A 16,898-nucleotide genomic window follows, 5' to 3' on the forward strand; every position below is an offset into this window, starting at 1 on the left:
GCGGATACACATACGGGGAACTGGAGACCAACACGGTTCGAGCGGGATTTTGCCTTTCCCTTCACTTTTCCTCCTTTACCATGTCCAGACATGGCTGCTTGGGTTGGTTTGTTGATGTGTTGTGATGCGAACCGATGTGGTGTACGGTTTGAATGAGAATGATCGTTACGGCAGCGGAGCGGGGATTTTTAAGCTGACTGGCTGGCTCGAGAATTACGCATGTGTGAGACTGCGACCAATGTTTCGTTATTTTTTTTCTTTTTCCTTTCCAATCGTGCTTCATTCTATTTCGCTGCTGCTCTGGTTGCCCGTTTTGGTCGGTACGATTTGAGGAGCACAAAATGGACCAATCAAAAATGGGCACATAGTGCATTTTGACAATGCTTGATATTTCACAATTATTCAATTATTTATCTCAAGAAAAATGAAATGTTATTCGTAATGATAGATGCGTAGATATATTTCCTATCAATTGATGCAAAAACCTTTGCGATCTATTGAGAAATGCTCGAGTTATAAGCGTTCCAAATCTTGCATTTTTTCCTACTTGTTCAGTGCCTAGATTTCCATTTCACCCCCTATATCTTCCGGTTAGACGTAGTCCTACGTCAAAATAACACTCTTATTTTTATTTACTTATTTTTATTTACTGGATATTTTTTTTGCAATATCTAAAATATGTATTTTTTAGATTTTTTTTAGATTTGTTTTCTTTTAAAATAGAAGACATGAAGAAAATTTAAAAAATGAGTTCAAGATGGTGGAACTTTTTTTGACGAACTTTTTGAAACATCGATTTTTTATGAATTTTCGATGCTTCGAATTTTTGTATGTTAATAATCATTTTTAGCCACAAATTATGAATCCCGATGTGATTTAAAATAAAGAAGTTTTTTATCAATCTCCTTCTTAATGCAGCCATTCTCGAGATATTTGAAAAAACATTTCTAATTTATTGTCTTTTTTAATTTTAATTTTTTTATTTATATATGCATTTCTGATTTTTTTCTAATGTTTTCATATAAAATAGAAGTCTTGTAGAAAATTTAAAAAATGAGACCAACATGGTGGAAATATTTTTGACAAGCATTGTGTAACATCGAATTTTTATGAATTTTGGAAACTTTGATTTTTGTATGTTAACAATTATTTTTAGCCATAAATTATGAATTCTGATATGATTTAAAATCAAAAAGCTCTCGATCAATCTCCTTCTAAATGCAGCCATTCTCGAGATATTTAAAAGAAACTTCTTCAAATGTTTTCAACGTAACTCCCAAACATATATTTTTACCAGAATAATGTATTTGGAAAAAAAGTTGGAAATTATAATCAAATTCAAAAAATTTCATGAAAATGACGGTATACACGACAAACGTATTAAGGGTCTATTTTCTATATAAAAGACAATAAATTAGAAATATTTTTTTTTAAACTCGAAAGTGGTTGCATTTAGGAGGAGATTGATAAAGAGCTTTTTTGTTTTAAATCACATCAGGATTCATAATTTGTGGCTAAAAATGATCGTTAACATACAAGAATATGAAGTTTAGAAAATTCATAAAAATCCGATGTTCCACAAAGTTCATCAAAAAAAGTTTCACCATCTTGGACTTATTTTTTTAAATTTCTACATGACTTCTATTTGATATGAAAACATTAAAAAAAATCAAAAATGCATATATAAATAAAAAAAAAATATTCATAAAGACAATAAAATAGAAATTTTTTTTTCAAATATCTCGATAATGGCTGCATTTAGGAGAAGATTGATAAAGAGCTTTTTTATTTGAAATCATATCAGAATTCATAATTTATGTCTAAAAATGATTGTTAACATACAAAATTTTAAAGTTTCAAAAACTCATAAAAATTCGATATTTCGAGAATGGCTGCATTTAGAAGATTGATAGAGAGCTTTTTTTCTAAATCACATCAGAATAAGCTTCCAAACTGCTTCTCCTAAATTTTCAGCCACTAATTTGACAACCTTGAAAGGGATCTAATTGTAAGAAAGTTTGTCAGGTGGTTTTTAGTGAGATTAAAATCAATGTTCACTGAAAAATAAATTTATAAAAAAATGTGATCCAAAAGATCGTAAAAATCGAAAAGAAAAGATCGATTTTCGCAATTTTTGGGAGTACAAAGAATCGATCAAAAAATCGAAAATCTGAGAGGACTTTTCCTCTTAGCTATTCTAAATATCGATGCTAGATCGCTCAATCCTAGTGATACCATCATCATCATCATCACATGTAAACATCACACTCTAAACTAGTTTTACCCAATGTCCTGGAAATGAAGGTAATGAAGATGGTGGAGTTTCGTGCGACATAGCATGCGGTGCCATAATTATTGTTCACATCGTGACATCAATGTTTGTGTTTATAGTTGATTGCCTACCGCATCCATGTGAAAATGGTATTTTCAGTAAGTGATTTATCAATTAAAGACATACATTTTACTGAAGTTCCCGCTGATTATAAGTATAGTATGACATCGTGTAGTGAACATTTGTGGAATCTCGTCGGAAAAGATGAATAGAAGTGATATATTTGTGCGTCAATTTCACTCCTCCACTTTAATAGAAACAAACGAACGTTCATTATTTCAAAGATTACAAGTTGTTATTTCTAAGGCTTTAGTGTCGGTATGTGTGATGTGAGAAAATAACCTTCAATAAATTAGTGTTTCACTGGAAAGGCTACTGCTTCCAAGGATCAAGAATACGACCTTTCGCGGAACCTTTTTACTACAAAAATATTAGAATTAAAGCCTGTCCACGTTAAATTTCGGACCCTTTCCTTCAGTGTAGTTTATGAAATATTTCACTTACATGACAGCTGAAACCCTCCTCTTTATTTCGATGTCCAACATATTTACATTCTTCTTCAGTTTGGTAAAATGGCGTCAAATCAAGTGGAAGTACGCAAATGCATTTTGCGCAACCGGCAGTAAAATCCAACAATGTCGGTGCGCAATCTCGCCAAAAAGCTAAAACTGCCGAAGAGTACCGTGTTTAGTGTGTGTGCAAATCGTTTGACCAGCGCTTAACTCTTTCCCGTACATCATCGAGTCTCACTCTGGATTGCTTTTTCTGTTGAGGTATTTTTCTTCACACAAGCGTATACGGTTCAAATGAGGGCGCGCTGTTGTGTTTATGCTTTGCTTAGAACGAACGAAGACAAAGCGGGTGCTAGAATTTGATGTGTATGTGTGTGTGTGTGTGTGTGTGTGTGTATAGAATGAGACGCGTATCACACAAGTGAGAAAAATGTTTAGTATCTGAGTTCTGCGCCGGGTACAGGAGTTTTCTTTGATTTGAAAATTAAACTCAAACGCAGCGCTTCGTTTGTTTTCTGAAGACTGCTCAGCAGGCTAGTGGAATCACTTGATGTGTGACGTGTTAAATAAAACGGGAAGGGGTTAACTGTGGATCGGAAGGTTGGTAGCGGAACAAATCGAAAAGTATGCTCCCGACAGATGAACCGAAAGGTGGTTGCCATTATTCAGAAATATCCCAACATTTCAGTTAGAAATGTGGCTCGAAAGGCGGGAAAATCAAAATCATATGTACAAAAAGTGAAGCAGAGACATGGACTGAAGGCGTACAAAGTGAAAAAGGTGCGTAATCGTGATGATAAGCAAAATTTCACTGCAAAAAGCCGTACTAAGGGACTCTACATCCAGTTTTTGTAAAAATGTTTAGCACCATAATGGACGATGAAACTTATGCTCTCGAAGACTTCAAACAGCTTCCGGGTCTCGCTTTTTATACTGCAATGCGAAGGAATGCCGTAGCCGAGTGTTTCCGGACCAAGAAGCAGTCTAAATTCTCCAAAAAGTACTTGGTTTGACAGGCCATATGCAGTTGTGGCCGAAAATCCAAATCTTTCGACTCTACCGGCACTATCAACAAAGATGTCTACGAGAAGGAAGGTCTCCAGAAGCGGTTCATAAGAAGCCACGACTCTCCAGCGTTATTTTGGCCAGATTTGGCCTCTTGTCACTATTCAAAATCCATCCTGGAATGGTATAATGCACATGAGGTCAAATATGTGCCAAAAACAGCAAATCCACCGAACTGTCCAGAACTTCGGAATACTGTACGGAACCTAATGGCAGATGTTCCCAAGAAAGTTCGTGAATTTTACAGACAACGTAATTATCATAGAAGTAAGCTTTCCTTGTTTTAGATATAAGTCTATTTTACTGAAATAAACAATCGATTTTGTTGTATTAGGTGAATTTTTGTTTAACTGGCATCATCTTGGTGTCCGAAATATAATATAACGTGGACAGGCTTTAAGTCACGATACAATTGTCATCTGTTAAAAAAACAGTTTCTAGATATTACGAGAATTTTGGCCTAAACCATCATGAAACTGTGAGTATTTAGAAAATTGTTGAATACAACAATTACGACACCATGTTTTGCTTGCCAATACTAACATACTTCGCCTGCTACTCCACCTCGATATGTACCTCATTGAGTTTTACTCAAAATTTCACCCAATTTCACCCATGCAATAAAAGGTTATACACAAAAGAAAGTGTTGCATTTTTTTTCGAGTATAGTCTTTATGTATGGATCACTTACCCCTCGTGAAGTTAGGAAATCCATTCCCCTCGCGACTTGGTACATGAAGGATGTCAAGTCCCCCGACGTTAGGATCTTCGACTTCCCGTGGGTGTTTCCGTAGTGTCTGGAACGATAAAAAGACGAAAGGCAAAATATTACCTTCAACGACTATGGTTTCGAACGAAATCCATCCTACTTCTCCACCCTCGAGTTCCGCAGGAAGGTCTGCAGCTTGCCCATGTTGACATACTCGAGTATTACAAAGACCGGATCCTTTTCGGTGCAGCACCCGAGCAGCCGAACTACATTGACGTGTGGCTCGAGGGATTTCAGCACCTGAAGCTCCGACAGCAGATCGTTCCGTTCGGCTTCGCTTGCGTTCTCCTTCAGGGTTTTAACGGCCGTTATGCTGACCCCTTCTCTGCCTTCGATGTCGATCGCTTCGCAACGCCATACCTGCCCGAAGGCTCCCTCGCCGAGGATGTTGAACACTTTCAGTCGATGGCGGGGGAATTCCCAGCGGTCCTTCGGACCCCCGTTCATACCCGAGTTGTTCGAGCTGCCCGTTGAGAGTTGGGAGGTGACCTAGAAGGGTTACAAATTAATTATTTTGTCGCGAGATTCTAGTGAGTGCGGAGACCGACCTGCATGTGTCCGTTCTGTTCCCGCTCCCAGGGCGAAGTGTATCTGTTGCTGAACGCCATCGGTCCGCTCCATTGGTTCATCCCGATCGAGTTTCGACTGTCCTCGGCCGTTGTGCTCGAGGTGATATTGCTGCTGAGATTGCTTTGGTTTGACTTTTTGGCTTTGTCGATTTTGTTCTTCTTCTTGAGTGTTTTGCTGATGGCGCACAGATACTTGCGGAAGATGCAAACGGCCACCAGAGCGGCGGTCAGAAAGATGACCGCCACCGAGATGATGACCGGCGCGAACGATGTGAGCGGATGGGACTCACCGGAGTTTGGTTTGGTTCGAACGGGAGCGATTTCGCTACTGCTGGTGAACAGAGTCGTCGTAGGGATGGATGACGTCGACTGGGTGGGGCTGGCACCGGAGCCACCAGTGGACACCGGAGTAAGTTTGGTGATACTGGCATTGGTGGTGACGACCGGAGCTTCGGTGGTGAAAATCGCCCCATCCGGATAAGTTTTTGTCTGCTTTGTAGTCGTGGGGATCAGCGATTGGCTTGGTTGGTTGAACACGAACGGAGCCGTCGGTCTTGGCGCAATTGGTGGTGGCGGTGGCGGTGCTTGCGGTATGGAACTGATTCCTGGCAGGTTGAATCCCGGTGGTAGGATCTTCCGAATGCTGTTGATGTCCGGTGTGAATTGTGGCCCGCGCTGTTTGTATATACCTGTGGCATTTTGACTTAGAATATTGACGTATACCTCGTTTTTGGATATCACCCGGCCGTCTGTGACCGTTATGTAGACAAAGAAGTTCTGGCCACCCTGAGAAGAGTAAATTTGTTAGATCAATGAGTTATTTGCGTTCGTGCGCAGCACTCACCTTTCCTTCGATACTTTCGTTCAAGTACACATAACCGGTGTGGGGATCGATCACGAACGGCTGCAACTGTCCGTAGCCTAAAGGATCGAGGCCAAACTCCAGCTCGTCGTTGTCGTTATCATCGGCACGGACCTGGGTGATTATGGATCCGACTGTGGTGTTCTCTCGTAACCGCCAGTTTCGATCCACGATGATCACCGGAGGCGTGTTCAAATCCTGGGCTTCTGGAATAAGAATTGAATAAAGGCGTGAATAACATGATTGAAATTCTATCTGCCAATTTGAACTCAGGGGTCAACCACTTATCCAGCTGTCGAACAGGAATAGAAAGCATCGGAAAGCCAGTTTACCTTGTCAACAAACCACACTGCATGCATGTAGTGAATAATTGCGTAGTGAAAAACGATCGTCCCAATGGAAGATGCTTTTTTTTTCTCACGTCATGTCTGCACGTCTGTGCGAAAGTTGCGCAGATCGCGGGGTGGTGATTAATGATTCCACCACGTTCGATATTTATCGATTCTCTGCACCGCTCATAACTCCACAACCAGATTGCAACGGTGATGAAGAGACGTTCAGGGTTCCCCATATCAATCAGTTAGAGTGATTAGATGTGGTGGCTGCTTTTTTTTTGCACTGTCTACTCTCTATACTGTTATTATTTTCCACTTAAACCTTCGCTTTTAACTTAGTGGAAAGCTGGCTGGTGCAATTACCTGTCTATGAAAGCATCATCGTGACGACACGCTGACTCAACGTTTCACGTATAGTCTGAAAAAATGTCACTTTCGAAGGCGAGTCTCGGTCGGATAATGGATGCGCTTCTAAAGCTTTCCAGCTAATCCCAAGGATAGCCAGAGGCTCACATTTTAATCAAATAGCTTCAATATCGAGCCAACGATGCTAATGTTCTATTCGGGCATGATTGCGAATAGTTCAATTATAATCTAATAAGCATATCTTCTCATCAAGCGAGCGTGCATTAAATATTTCCTTCCTCGGCCCCCCTCCCTCGAAGTCCTGTTGTGCTGCTAAGAATAATGTTTATTGATCGATCCGTAATGGACGCACGCATTTTCACGTTCGATTAGTCTGCCTCACAGAAGACAAATGACAGTTTTGTCCTTCGGCGTAGTGCAAATGGCATCCAGTGGAATTTATCACGCGAATACACTCCGTGCTTTTGGGTGGTAGAGGAAGATCACAGCAATGAATGAATGACGAAAAGACTATCGGATTTGAAATTGATCACCATTAGATCAGCTGATGTCAAGGATCCAACGGTGGTGGCTTTGGGTGGATGTCGAAAACAGAATTATCTCACTGTCAACTACAAATTGATTGTTCATGGAAATCCATTCTAAAGTACAATGCAAATTACATTATGATATATTTTATTTAATAACAGCAATATACGAACTCAATCCTTCGAAGGGCTGCCATAGATATCAAACAAAAATTTCTGCATTACTCGAGAATTAATCAAGCAAACGAAACCAAATTTGGCATATGGAGGTTTTAGGGTGCAATAAATGTTTCTATGGTGGTTAGACACTCTACCCCCTCTCCAAGGCTGCCCTACAAATGAACCACAAATTTCTGCATAACTCGAAAATTAATCAAGCAAACGAAACCAAATTTGGCATGTGGAGGTTTTAGGGAGCAATAAATGTTTTTATGGTGGTTAGACACTCCGCCCCCCTCTCTAAGGGGGAGCTGCCATACAAATTAAAGACAAATGTCTGCATAACTCGAAAACTAATCAAGAAAATGCCAAATTTGGCATGCGAAGGTTTGAGGGGATACAAAACGTTTCTATGGTGAATAGACACTCCTCCCGTCTCTCTGAGGGGGAAGGGGGGCTCCCATACGAATGAAACACAAATATCTGCATAACTCGAGAACTAATCAAGCAAACGAAACCAAATTTGGCATCTGGAGGTTTTAGGGTGCAATAAATGTTTCTATGGTGGTTCAACACTCTTCCTCCTCTTTTAGGGTGGGCTGTCATACAAATGAAGAACAAATTTCTGCATAACTCGAAAACTAATCAAGCAAATGGAGCCAAATTTGGCATGTGAAGATTTTAGGGGGCACGACACGTTTCTATGGTGAATAGATACTTCTCCCCCTCTCTAAGGAGCGAAGAGGGGAGGGGTCTGACTTTATTCTGTCATATTTTCGGTATCAAACATTTATTCCATGTAACGGAGAAACGTGTTCAATGCAGACGATTAGAAGATCAATCAATGAACAGTTCTGCGATTGGACTCATGAACTTGCGCTTAGTAATATATGAATATTAGTGAGCGTACGTGCGTGCTTCATAACCCGTATGTGAAAATAGTGCATCTTCGCTACGCTCAAAACCCATTTGTATCTGCTCCCGTTTGCATTGGCTCTGTCTCGAAAAATTATTTGGGGAATACCGAACATCTTGAATGTCATTCCAGTTAAAAGTTATTCGGGTTCGCGTGCCAGTCGCTAAACTCCCTCCAACATCCATTTGCGCTAATCTTGCCCATAATGAAATAATGTTATTCTTTTCGAGGTTGTTAAGATTAACAGAAAGAGTTTATTTCATTTATTTAGTCACCAAGAAAGTGAATTTCGTTCTGAAATTTTGTATGCGATTTTTCACATAATATTATATATCGTAAAATCAGAGAGGCGTTTGAGAACCACTATATCGGTTTGGCATGGAATGGCTGGTAGAGAATATTCCACCATATCAAAGAAACCATATTGTTCGAAGAAAGCAGGAGTTGTTTAAACTGTAAATAATAATTAAATGATATTCCATATAATGACCAATTAAATGAAATGAACATGGTTTGTTGAGAAGCGTCGAACGACAATGAGGTGTTTTTGTCAAGAGAGGTGGAGAAAAATTTTGGATTGAGTTGTCCCCAAGGGCCTTTCTCGGGGCTAGAGCTGAATGAACTACAAACGTTTTAAGTCTCTATAGACGGATTTCGCGCCAACTCGACCAGATGTTGGCATGACCCTCTCAGAACTTAATGAAACTTTCTGGGCGTGAAGATCTTACCTAATTAAGCAACTTGGCATACTTAGTTTTTCAAAAATTTGCCCTACAACACTTCCATACATCGCAACTCGTGCATATTTAAGACAAAAAAGTTTTTCTAACAAAAACTTTTTCAAGATTTTTTCTCAAAATTATTATTTTTTGGGTGCACAGTAATAGAAACAAATCAATAACAGATAGAAACGGATTGATGGTGACCCTTGGATGCTAAAGTACAGTTTTCTACTTGTTTTTGTAGTCAAATACAATATGCAGAAATGTGAGTAATGCAGAAATATGTTTCGATTCAGAGAGCAACGACAGCTCTCGAACAATATCCATCTGCCAAAATCTCTTGATCGGTCGGTCGGGTAGCGAATTGTTGTTGTAGATTTAGGTATCTATTAAGAGTCACTGTAAGTCACTGTAGATATGATAATAATAAATGGATTGTATGAATACCTAAAGGATGAATAAAACGGCTCTGCAGTTGTTTGAAAATTACCAGTCGTGACCGGCAGCAAATGTAAAGAGGCGAAAAAGAAATAGCATTATTTCGTTTCTGCATAATCATCAGAATTCAACAAATAAAAGTGTGACATTATTTTTGCAACATGAGCCAATCCATGATCTCCAGGATTTGCAAGGATTGCAAATGCAGTGCTGGTATTAACCCTCCTCCCGTATTATTTAATACGTCACACATCAAGTGATTTAGCTACTCTGCTGAGCGTTCTAGCGCCTTATATTATGCAAGTACACTACGAGTGAGACTCGATGTTGTACGGGAAAAGGTTAGCAACCTCAAGTGTAACCGTAATAAACTATGTCGGTTAACAAAAACATAGAAAGCTCAAAATTTGTTTTTTGACATCCGGCGATCCTTTTTTCTGGTATAGATAGAAGAAGATATAGGAGTGCGTTTCATCACATTAAAATCCATTTCCAGTTTCGAACAAAGATCAATTTCGCTAGCGCAAACATCAAATGGACTAACAGCACTTGTCACTATGTAATTGTAGAACATATGGGAATTAAATTTTCCGAATTTTCCCTTTTTCCTTTTGAGTTTTCCGAAAATTTTCAATTGTCATGTTTGGAGGGGTGTCAAACGATCATAGAAACATTTCTCATATCCAAAAACCCTCACATCCCAAATTGTGCTTGATTAGTTCTCGAGTTATGCAGCCCCTCCTCAGAGAGGGGGGAGGGGTCTCAAACTATCACAAAAACCTTCCCCGGCCCCTAAAACCTAAAACCCATACCAATTTTCATGTTGATCGGTTCAGTAGTTTCCGAGTCCATAAGAATCAAACAGACAGACAGACAGACAGAAATCCATTTATATATATATATATATATATATATATATATATATATATATATATATATATATATAAGTTACGGCCCATTCTGGCCCTACACAAATCGAGACAACCCAATCGATAAACACCGTCAGCAAAATCGCCCGCGAAACATCGCAGTCCGACGCACCATCAAATTCCAGCGGCGACCTGGATATTATCGCGGCGTCAACAACTCAGCCACGCGTGCACACAACCGCCGAAGTAAGCAGAACACATCCGGTCAACAACAAACAAATTTGCGGAAGCAGCAGAACATCAGGAGCACCATTCCATTTTTAATTGAATAAAGAAATCAGTTTCAATTAGACGACCGAATCGAATCGACGCATTTTTTTAAAAACTCTAAAAAGAAAGTCCCGGTCGTTTTTGGCGCAGTCGGTAGGATGCGCTAAGTGTTTTTTTTTTTTTCTCTCCGTAGTGATCAAGTTTAGATACTCGTAGTAACCTGTGCGCGAACTATCATATTTAGGACTAAACTAAGTGATAGAACAAACATAGTGAAGTATAATCAGAATCTGTGCATGAACTATCATATTTAGGACCAAACTAAGTGATAGAACAAACATAGTGAATTATAATCAAAATCTGTGCATGAACTGTCATATTTAGGACCGAACTAAGTGATAGAACAAACACAGTGCTAACAACGAATTCACCGGAAAAAAAAAAAAAAAGAAACCAGGCGCATCCCCCCCCCACATCATCCGAGAAGATCCTCCCTTGCGGTTTACGAGCGGAGCTGAGGTGAGTGGCAATTCTACTATTAAAACTAAAAGAAACATTATCCCCTTTTAAAATAAATAAAATAACAAATACTATTAAAAAAAAAAAAAAAAAAAAAAAAAAAAAAATGAACCCCACAGAAACTAACAATACCAACATTCCTGAAGAGGAATTAATTCAGTCCACCGTTGACATGTTCAACAGGGCTGAAAAAGTGCTAAAGGCGATGCAAACGCCTCAAGCCATAAAGGAACTGCCTTGTTTTGACGGTAACCCCGTCAAACTACACGCGTTCATTAGAGCGGTTGAAAATCTAATGCCGTTCCTTAATACCATGATAAATACCCCATTCGAGAAAGTGTGGCTGCAATCAATACGTGCGAAAATCACGGGTGATGCAGACCAAATTTTAGAGATAAACGGTACTCCTTTGACATGGAGTGACATGAAAAATAATCTGATCGCACACTACAACGATAAACGTGATGCGGTCACATTAACGAGAGAACTGTTCCAGTTGCAGCAAACTGGAACGATTGAAGAGTTCTTCGGGTCGGTTCAGCAAATATTATCTTTGCTCGTGAACCACACGAATATTTCAACCACAGATGCTGATTTGAAAGAAGATCGCATCCGCACTCACACTGAAAACGCTTTACAAGTATTTTTAGCAGGGCTCAGGGAACCGATCGGTGGTAACGTGAGAGCCCGTCAGCCTAGAAAGTTGAAAGAGGCGTTTGATGCCTGCGTGCAGGAAAGAAATTTCCAAATGAGACACGGATTGACGAAACCAGATTTTCACAGACCACCCAAACCACAACCACCATTCATACCAAAACAAATAAACTCATACCCTAAACCTCAACATAGAAACTATCCACACCAAAATTTGCAGCAACCTCTTCGTCCCCCACCGAATGCTAATAATTTTAACAGACCGCAGATTCCCCCGTGGACTTATCAACAGACCTACCAAAACGTTTTCGCGCCGAGAGCAATGCACATGCCCAAACCCACACCGATGGAAGTGGATCCTTCCATCCAATCGAGGCGGGTTAATTATATGAACAGGCCACAGCAGAGGCCGATTAATTATCACGAGGGCACATACGAGCAAGAACAGTATAACGAGAATTACGACGAAGATGCTCAGTATTACGACCGTTTCGCGCATACGCAAACGGATGAAACAACTGCAATACAAGACAACCATGAACAAACAGAGGAAAACGAAATTACAGATGATCTAAATTTTCATCTAGCTCAAAGCTTTCAGATAGGCAGATGAGTAATTTTATCCCATATATTAAAATAAATACATCCAAGGGACCCCTTAAATTTTTGATTGACACTGGAGCAAATCAAAATTATATTAGCCCCAGACACATCAACATAGAATATTGCGGATATAGTAAACCACACAAGGTTCGGAATGTTAGCGGGACCCACACTATAAATCGATACACAAAATTTAATCCTTTCCCATTTATCCCACAAACAAAACCTCTCACCTTCCACGTTTTTGAGTTCCATCCTTTTTTTGACGGCCTGATTGGCTACCAATCACTCCAAGAACTTAAAATCGATATATTAACCACAACGAACGAGTTAAAATTCCCCTCTACCACTGTCCAAATGTTTAGGAAATATCCCGAACCTTCTTCTGTCTGTTTGAATTCCAATGAAACAAAAATAGTAAAAATAGGAACAAGTTTTGAGGAAGGCGATTTTCTACTGGAAAACGACGTAGAAATTCATCCATTTGTCAAAATTCATTCTGGACTTTACTGTTCACATGACTTTTCAACAAATGTCATTATAACTAATTACAGTAGGGAGGCGGTGGAAGTGAAAATTCCCCGAAATATTGACGCGGAACTGAATAATTTTGAATTTATTTCTTCCGAAAACAATTCAACCGAGAACTCCAGAAGCAGTGAATTATTTTCCCAGCTTCGGACGGATCACCTGAACGAAGAAGAGAAGAAAAAGCTGTTCCAATTGATTCAGCGCTATCATTCAATATTTCACCTTAAACCTGAAAAACTTAGTTTTACCAATGTGGTAAAACATAACATCGAGACAAAAGACGATATCCCTATCCACTCTAAAAGCTATAGGTACCCCTACCATCTTAAGGAGGAGGTCCAAAGGCAAATTAGAGAGCTATTGGAGCAAGGGATTATACGACCTTCAAACTCCCCTTGGTCGTCTCCTATTTGGGTTGTGCCCAAGAAGATGGATGCCTCTGGGAAGAAGAAATGGAGATTAGTCGTCGATTACAGGAAGCTTAACAGCAAAACAATAGACGACAAATATCCCATTCCGAACATCACCGAAGTTCTTGATAGACTTGGACGATGTAATTATTTCACTACACTTGACCTTGCATCCGGTTTCCACCAAATTGAGGTAGAGCCAAAGGATGTTCCTAAAACTGCGTTCAGCGTAGAATATGGCAAATATGAATACGTAAAAATGCCCTTTGGACTGAAGAATGCCCCTTCTACTTTCCAAAGAGTCATGGACAACGTGCTACGTGACCTAGTAGGCAAAATTTGCTTGGTGTATATGGATGACATAATAGTGTTTTCCACGTCACTACAAGAACATACAACTAATTTGACAAAGGTGTTTGATGCCTTGCAAAAGTTCAATCTGAAGATTCAGCTGGACAAGTCAGAATTCTTACGTAAAGAAGTAGGTTTTCTTGGTCATATCGTTACGCCGGAAGGTGTTAAACCCAATCCGGATAAAATTCTGGCAATAAAAAACTGGCCCATACCAAAAACCGAAACAGAATTACGAGGATTCCTGGGAATACTTGGTTATTATCGGCGCTTCATAAGGGACTTTGCAAGAATAGTAAAACCCTTAACTAAACAACTCCGCAAAGGAGATACAAAAAAAATCACCGTTTCTCACACCGATGATTTTATTCAGGCCTTCAACAAATGTAAAACATTGCTCACTAGTAGCCACGTTTTACAATATCCCGATTTTAGTAAGCCGTTCGTACTCACAACGGATGCGAGTAAGTTTGCAATTGGGGCCGTGCTTTCGCAAGGACCAATCGGACAAGACAGACCCGTTGCATTTGCTTCGAGGACTTTGACTAAAACCGAGGAAAACTACTCGGTTATAGAAAAAGAGCTCCTAGCAATATCATGGGCATGCAAATATTTCCGCCCATACCTGTATGGAAAGAAATTTACCTTATTCACGGATCACAAACCGTTAACATATATGTTTAGCTTGAAGGATCCGAACGACAAAATGGTCAGATGGCGGCTCCGTCTCGAGGAATTCGACTACGAAGTGAAGTATCGTCCGGGCAAACAAAATGTTGTTGCCGACGGATTATCAAGAATCAAGACCAACGAAATAAACGTAAACGACACATCATCAGAGTCCGGAACATGTCATTCCGCAGACACCGATGATAGCGAATTTATTACGTCAACCGAATCGCCGATCAATTTCTTTAGTAATCAGATTATACTGAAGAAAGGCACGAATGACTCTACAGAATACGAAGAAGTATTCCCTAGAGTACATCGACGAACAATTACTCGCACGGATTTCACAGTAGTCAGGGTTTTAGATATATTCAAGGAATATATGAATCCAAAGAAGATTAACTGTATTATGTGCGACGAGTCTCTGATAAATATTCTGCAAATAGTCTACAGAAATTATTTCAGTCGCTCGAAAACATTCAAGATAAAAATTAGTCAAAAACTCCTTACAGATCTTCGTACCGCCGAAGAGCAGAACGAGATCATCAGGAAAACTCACGATAGAGCCCACCGCGGCGCTAAAGAAAACCAAGTCCAGATCTTACGCCAGTATTATTTTCCAGGCATGAAGCGACAAATTCAACGCTATGTGAATATGTGCGAAACATGTCTTGAAAACAAGTACGAGAGAAGGCCATACAAAATCAAACTATCCAAAACTGACATCCCAACCAAACCGTTTGAAATAGTCCACATAGATATTTTCATTTCACAACCCGACCTATTCCTATCCGCCGTAGATAAATTTTCCCGTTTTGCTACCTTAATTCCAATTAAATCCAGATCAATACCAGATGTGCGAGCAGGATTCGTCAAATTAATGACTCTATACAGCACACCAAAACACATAGTGTGTGATAATGAACCTGCTTTCAAATCTATTGAAATCCGATCCCTCCTTGAACGATTAGAAACCACCATCTACTTCACACCCACAGATCATAGCGAAACCAATGGAATCGTCGAAAGATTCCATTCAACATTGAGTGAAATCTTCCGATGCATTCGGGAAAAGTATAAAGACTTATCTACAAAAGAAATTTACAAGATAGCCACGAATCTATACAATCGAACAGTCCATACAAGCCACAATATGAAACCATTCGAAATACTCTTTGGGCACAGAGAGTTTGAAAGGCTACCAGTAGAAATTGAAAGAATATTTGAAAACAGACAGGAAATCGCAGACGAAGTTACCTTAGCACTCAATAAAACAGCAAAGAAAAATTTGGAATCAAATAATAAAAATAAGGAAGACGAACCCCATTTCGAGGAAGACGAACCTATCTTCAAAACTACTCAAGGTATTAAATCAAAGACAAGACCGAAATTTCAGAAAACAGTAGTGCGACAAAACAGAATCAAAACCATAATAGATCACAAAGGACGAAAACTGCACAAAAACAAACTAAAAAGGAAAAGAAAATAATCTCTCCAATTTCTCTTTTCACAGAATGAGGACTCAACTGATAGTGCTGGTAACCCTCCTTTATAGTACCCCATCCATCCATAGCTCATCTCTCCAAATTCAAGACCTCACAAATAACCCAGGACTCATCCCCATCCAATCAGGTATAGCCCGAATTAGAACCGGATCGCATAGAATCTTCCATTCAATAGAGCTGCTTGAATTCGAACCAACATTTTCAAAAGTTAATAAAATAATTCAGGATTTACAAATTTTCAAATACAAAGATCTATCAGAATTGCTTAATCAGAAATTTTCTAGAATACAAATAACATACGATAATTTATTACCAAAAGCTAGACAAAAAAGAGGACTATTCGATGCGTTAGGAAGCACTATTAAAATAGTTACAGGTAATTTGGACAACAACGATTTAATTAAAATAAATGAACAACTTGATGCACTATACAAAGGAAGTAATAAGCTCATAACAGAGAATAACGAACAAGTCCGCATTAACAAACAAGTGCAAGAACGAATAAATGTTATAATTAAGCAAATAAATGAGCAGCATAAAGCAATTGTAAAAAACCTGATTAAGCCTAGAGAAGAAATAATTAACACAAAAAATAACACATACCAAATCAATGTACTGAAGGAAATTTTCAACCTAAATCTCAGTTTAGACTTACTCAAAGACCAAATAGAGAACATTGCGGAAGCCATTCAATTAGCTAGAGTTAAAATTATACCAAGAAACATTCTGACGACAGAAGAAATTGTGGAAGCAACACATATCTTGAGAAAAGATAACATTACAATCAACAATTTTGAAAAAACATACGAATATTTGGAATTAGCAGCTATAATTCAAAATACAAAAATTATATTCATTGTTATGATTCCTAGTTTTAAAAGTTCAAGTTACACCCGCCTGCTTCTGGAACCTGTTGCGAAGAATGGTAAAATGCTGAAACTGCCG

The 16,898-nt window shown here is 39.1% G+C and overlaps 1 protein-coding gene across 1 annotated transcript in view; it reads right to left on the reverse strand.

The window, feature by feature from the left end:
- Positions 1-16,898, reverse strand: part of LOC129771940 (tyrosine kinase receptor Cad96Ca) — a 57,308-nt gene that overhangs the window by 10,446 nt on the left and 29,964 nt on the right. The window contains exons 3-6 of the mRNA XM_055776090.1: positions 6,092-6,315; positions 5,227-6,033; positions 4,779-5,167; positions 4,601-4,706 (exon numbers count right to left, since the gene is read on the reverse strand). Of these exons, the coding sequence (XP_055632065.1) occupies positions 4,601-4,706; positions 4,779-5,167; positions 5,227-6,033; positions 6,092-6,315 (1,526 nt within the window). The remainder of the gene's footprint in view (positions 1-4,600; positions 4,707-4,778; positions 5,168-5,226; positions 6,034-6,091; positions 6,316-16,898) is intronic.

Source organism: Toxorhynchites rutilus, chromosome 2 (genome assembly GCF_029784135.1).
Source record: "Toxorhynchites rutilus septentrionalis strain SRP chromosome 2, ASM2978413v1, whole genome shotgun sequence".
Lineage (NCBI taxonomy): Eukaryota > Metazoa > Arthropoda > Insecta > Diptera > Culicidae > Toxorhynchites > Toxorhynchites rutilus.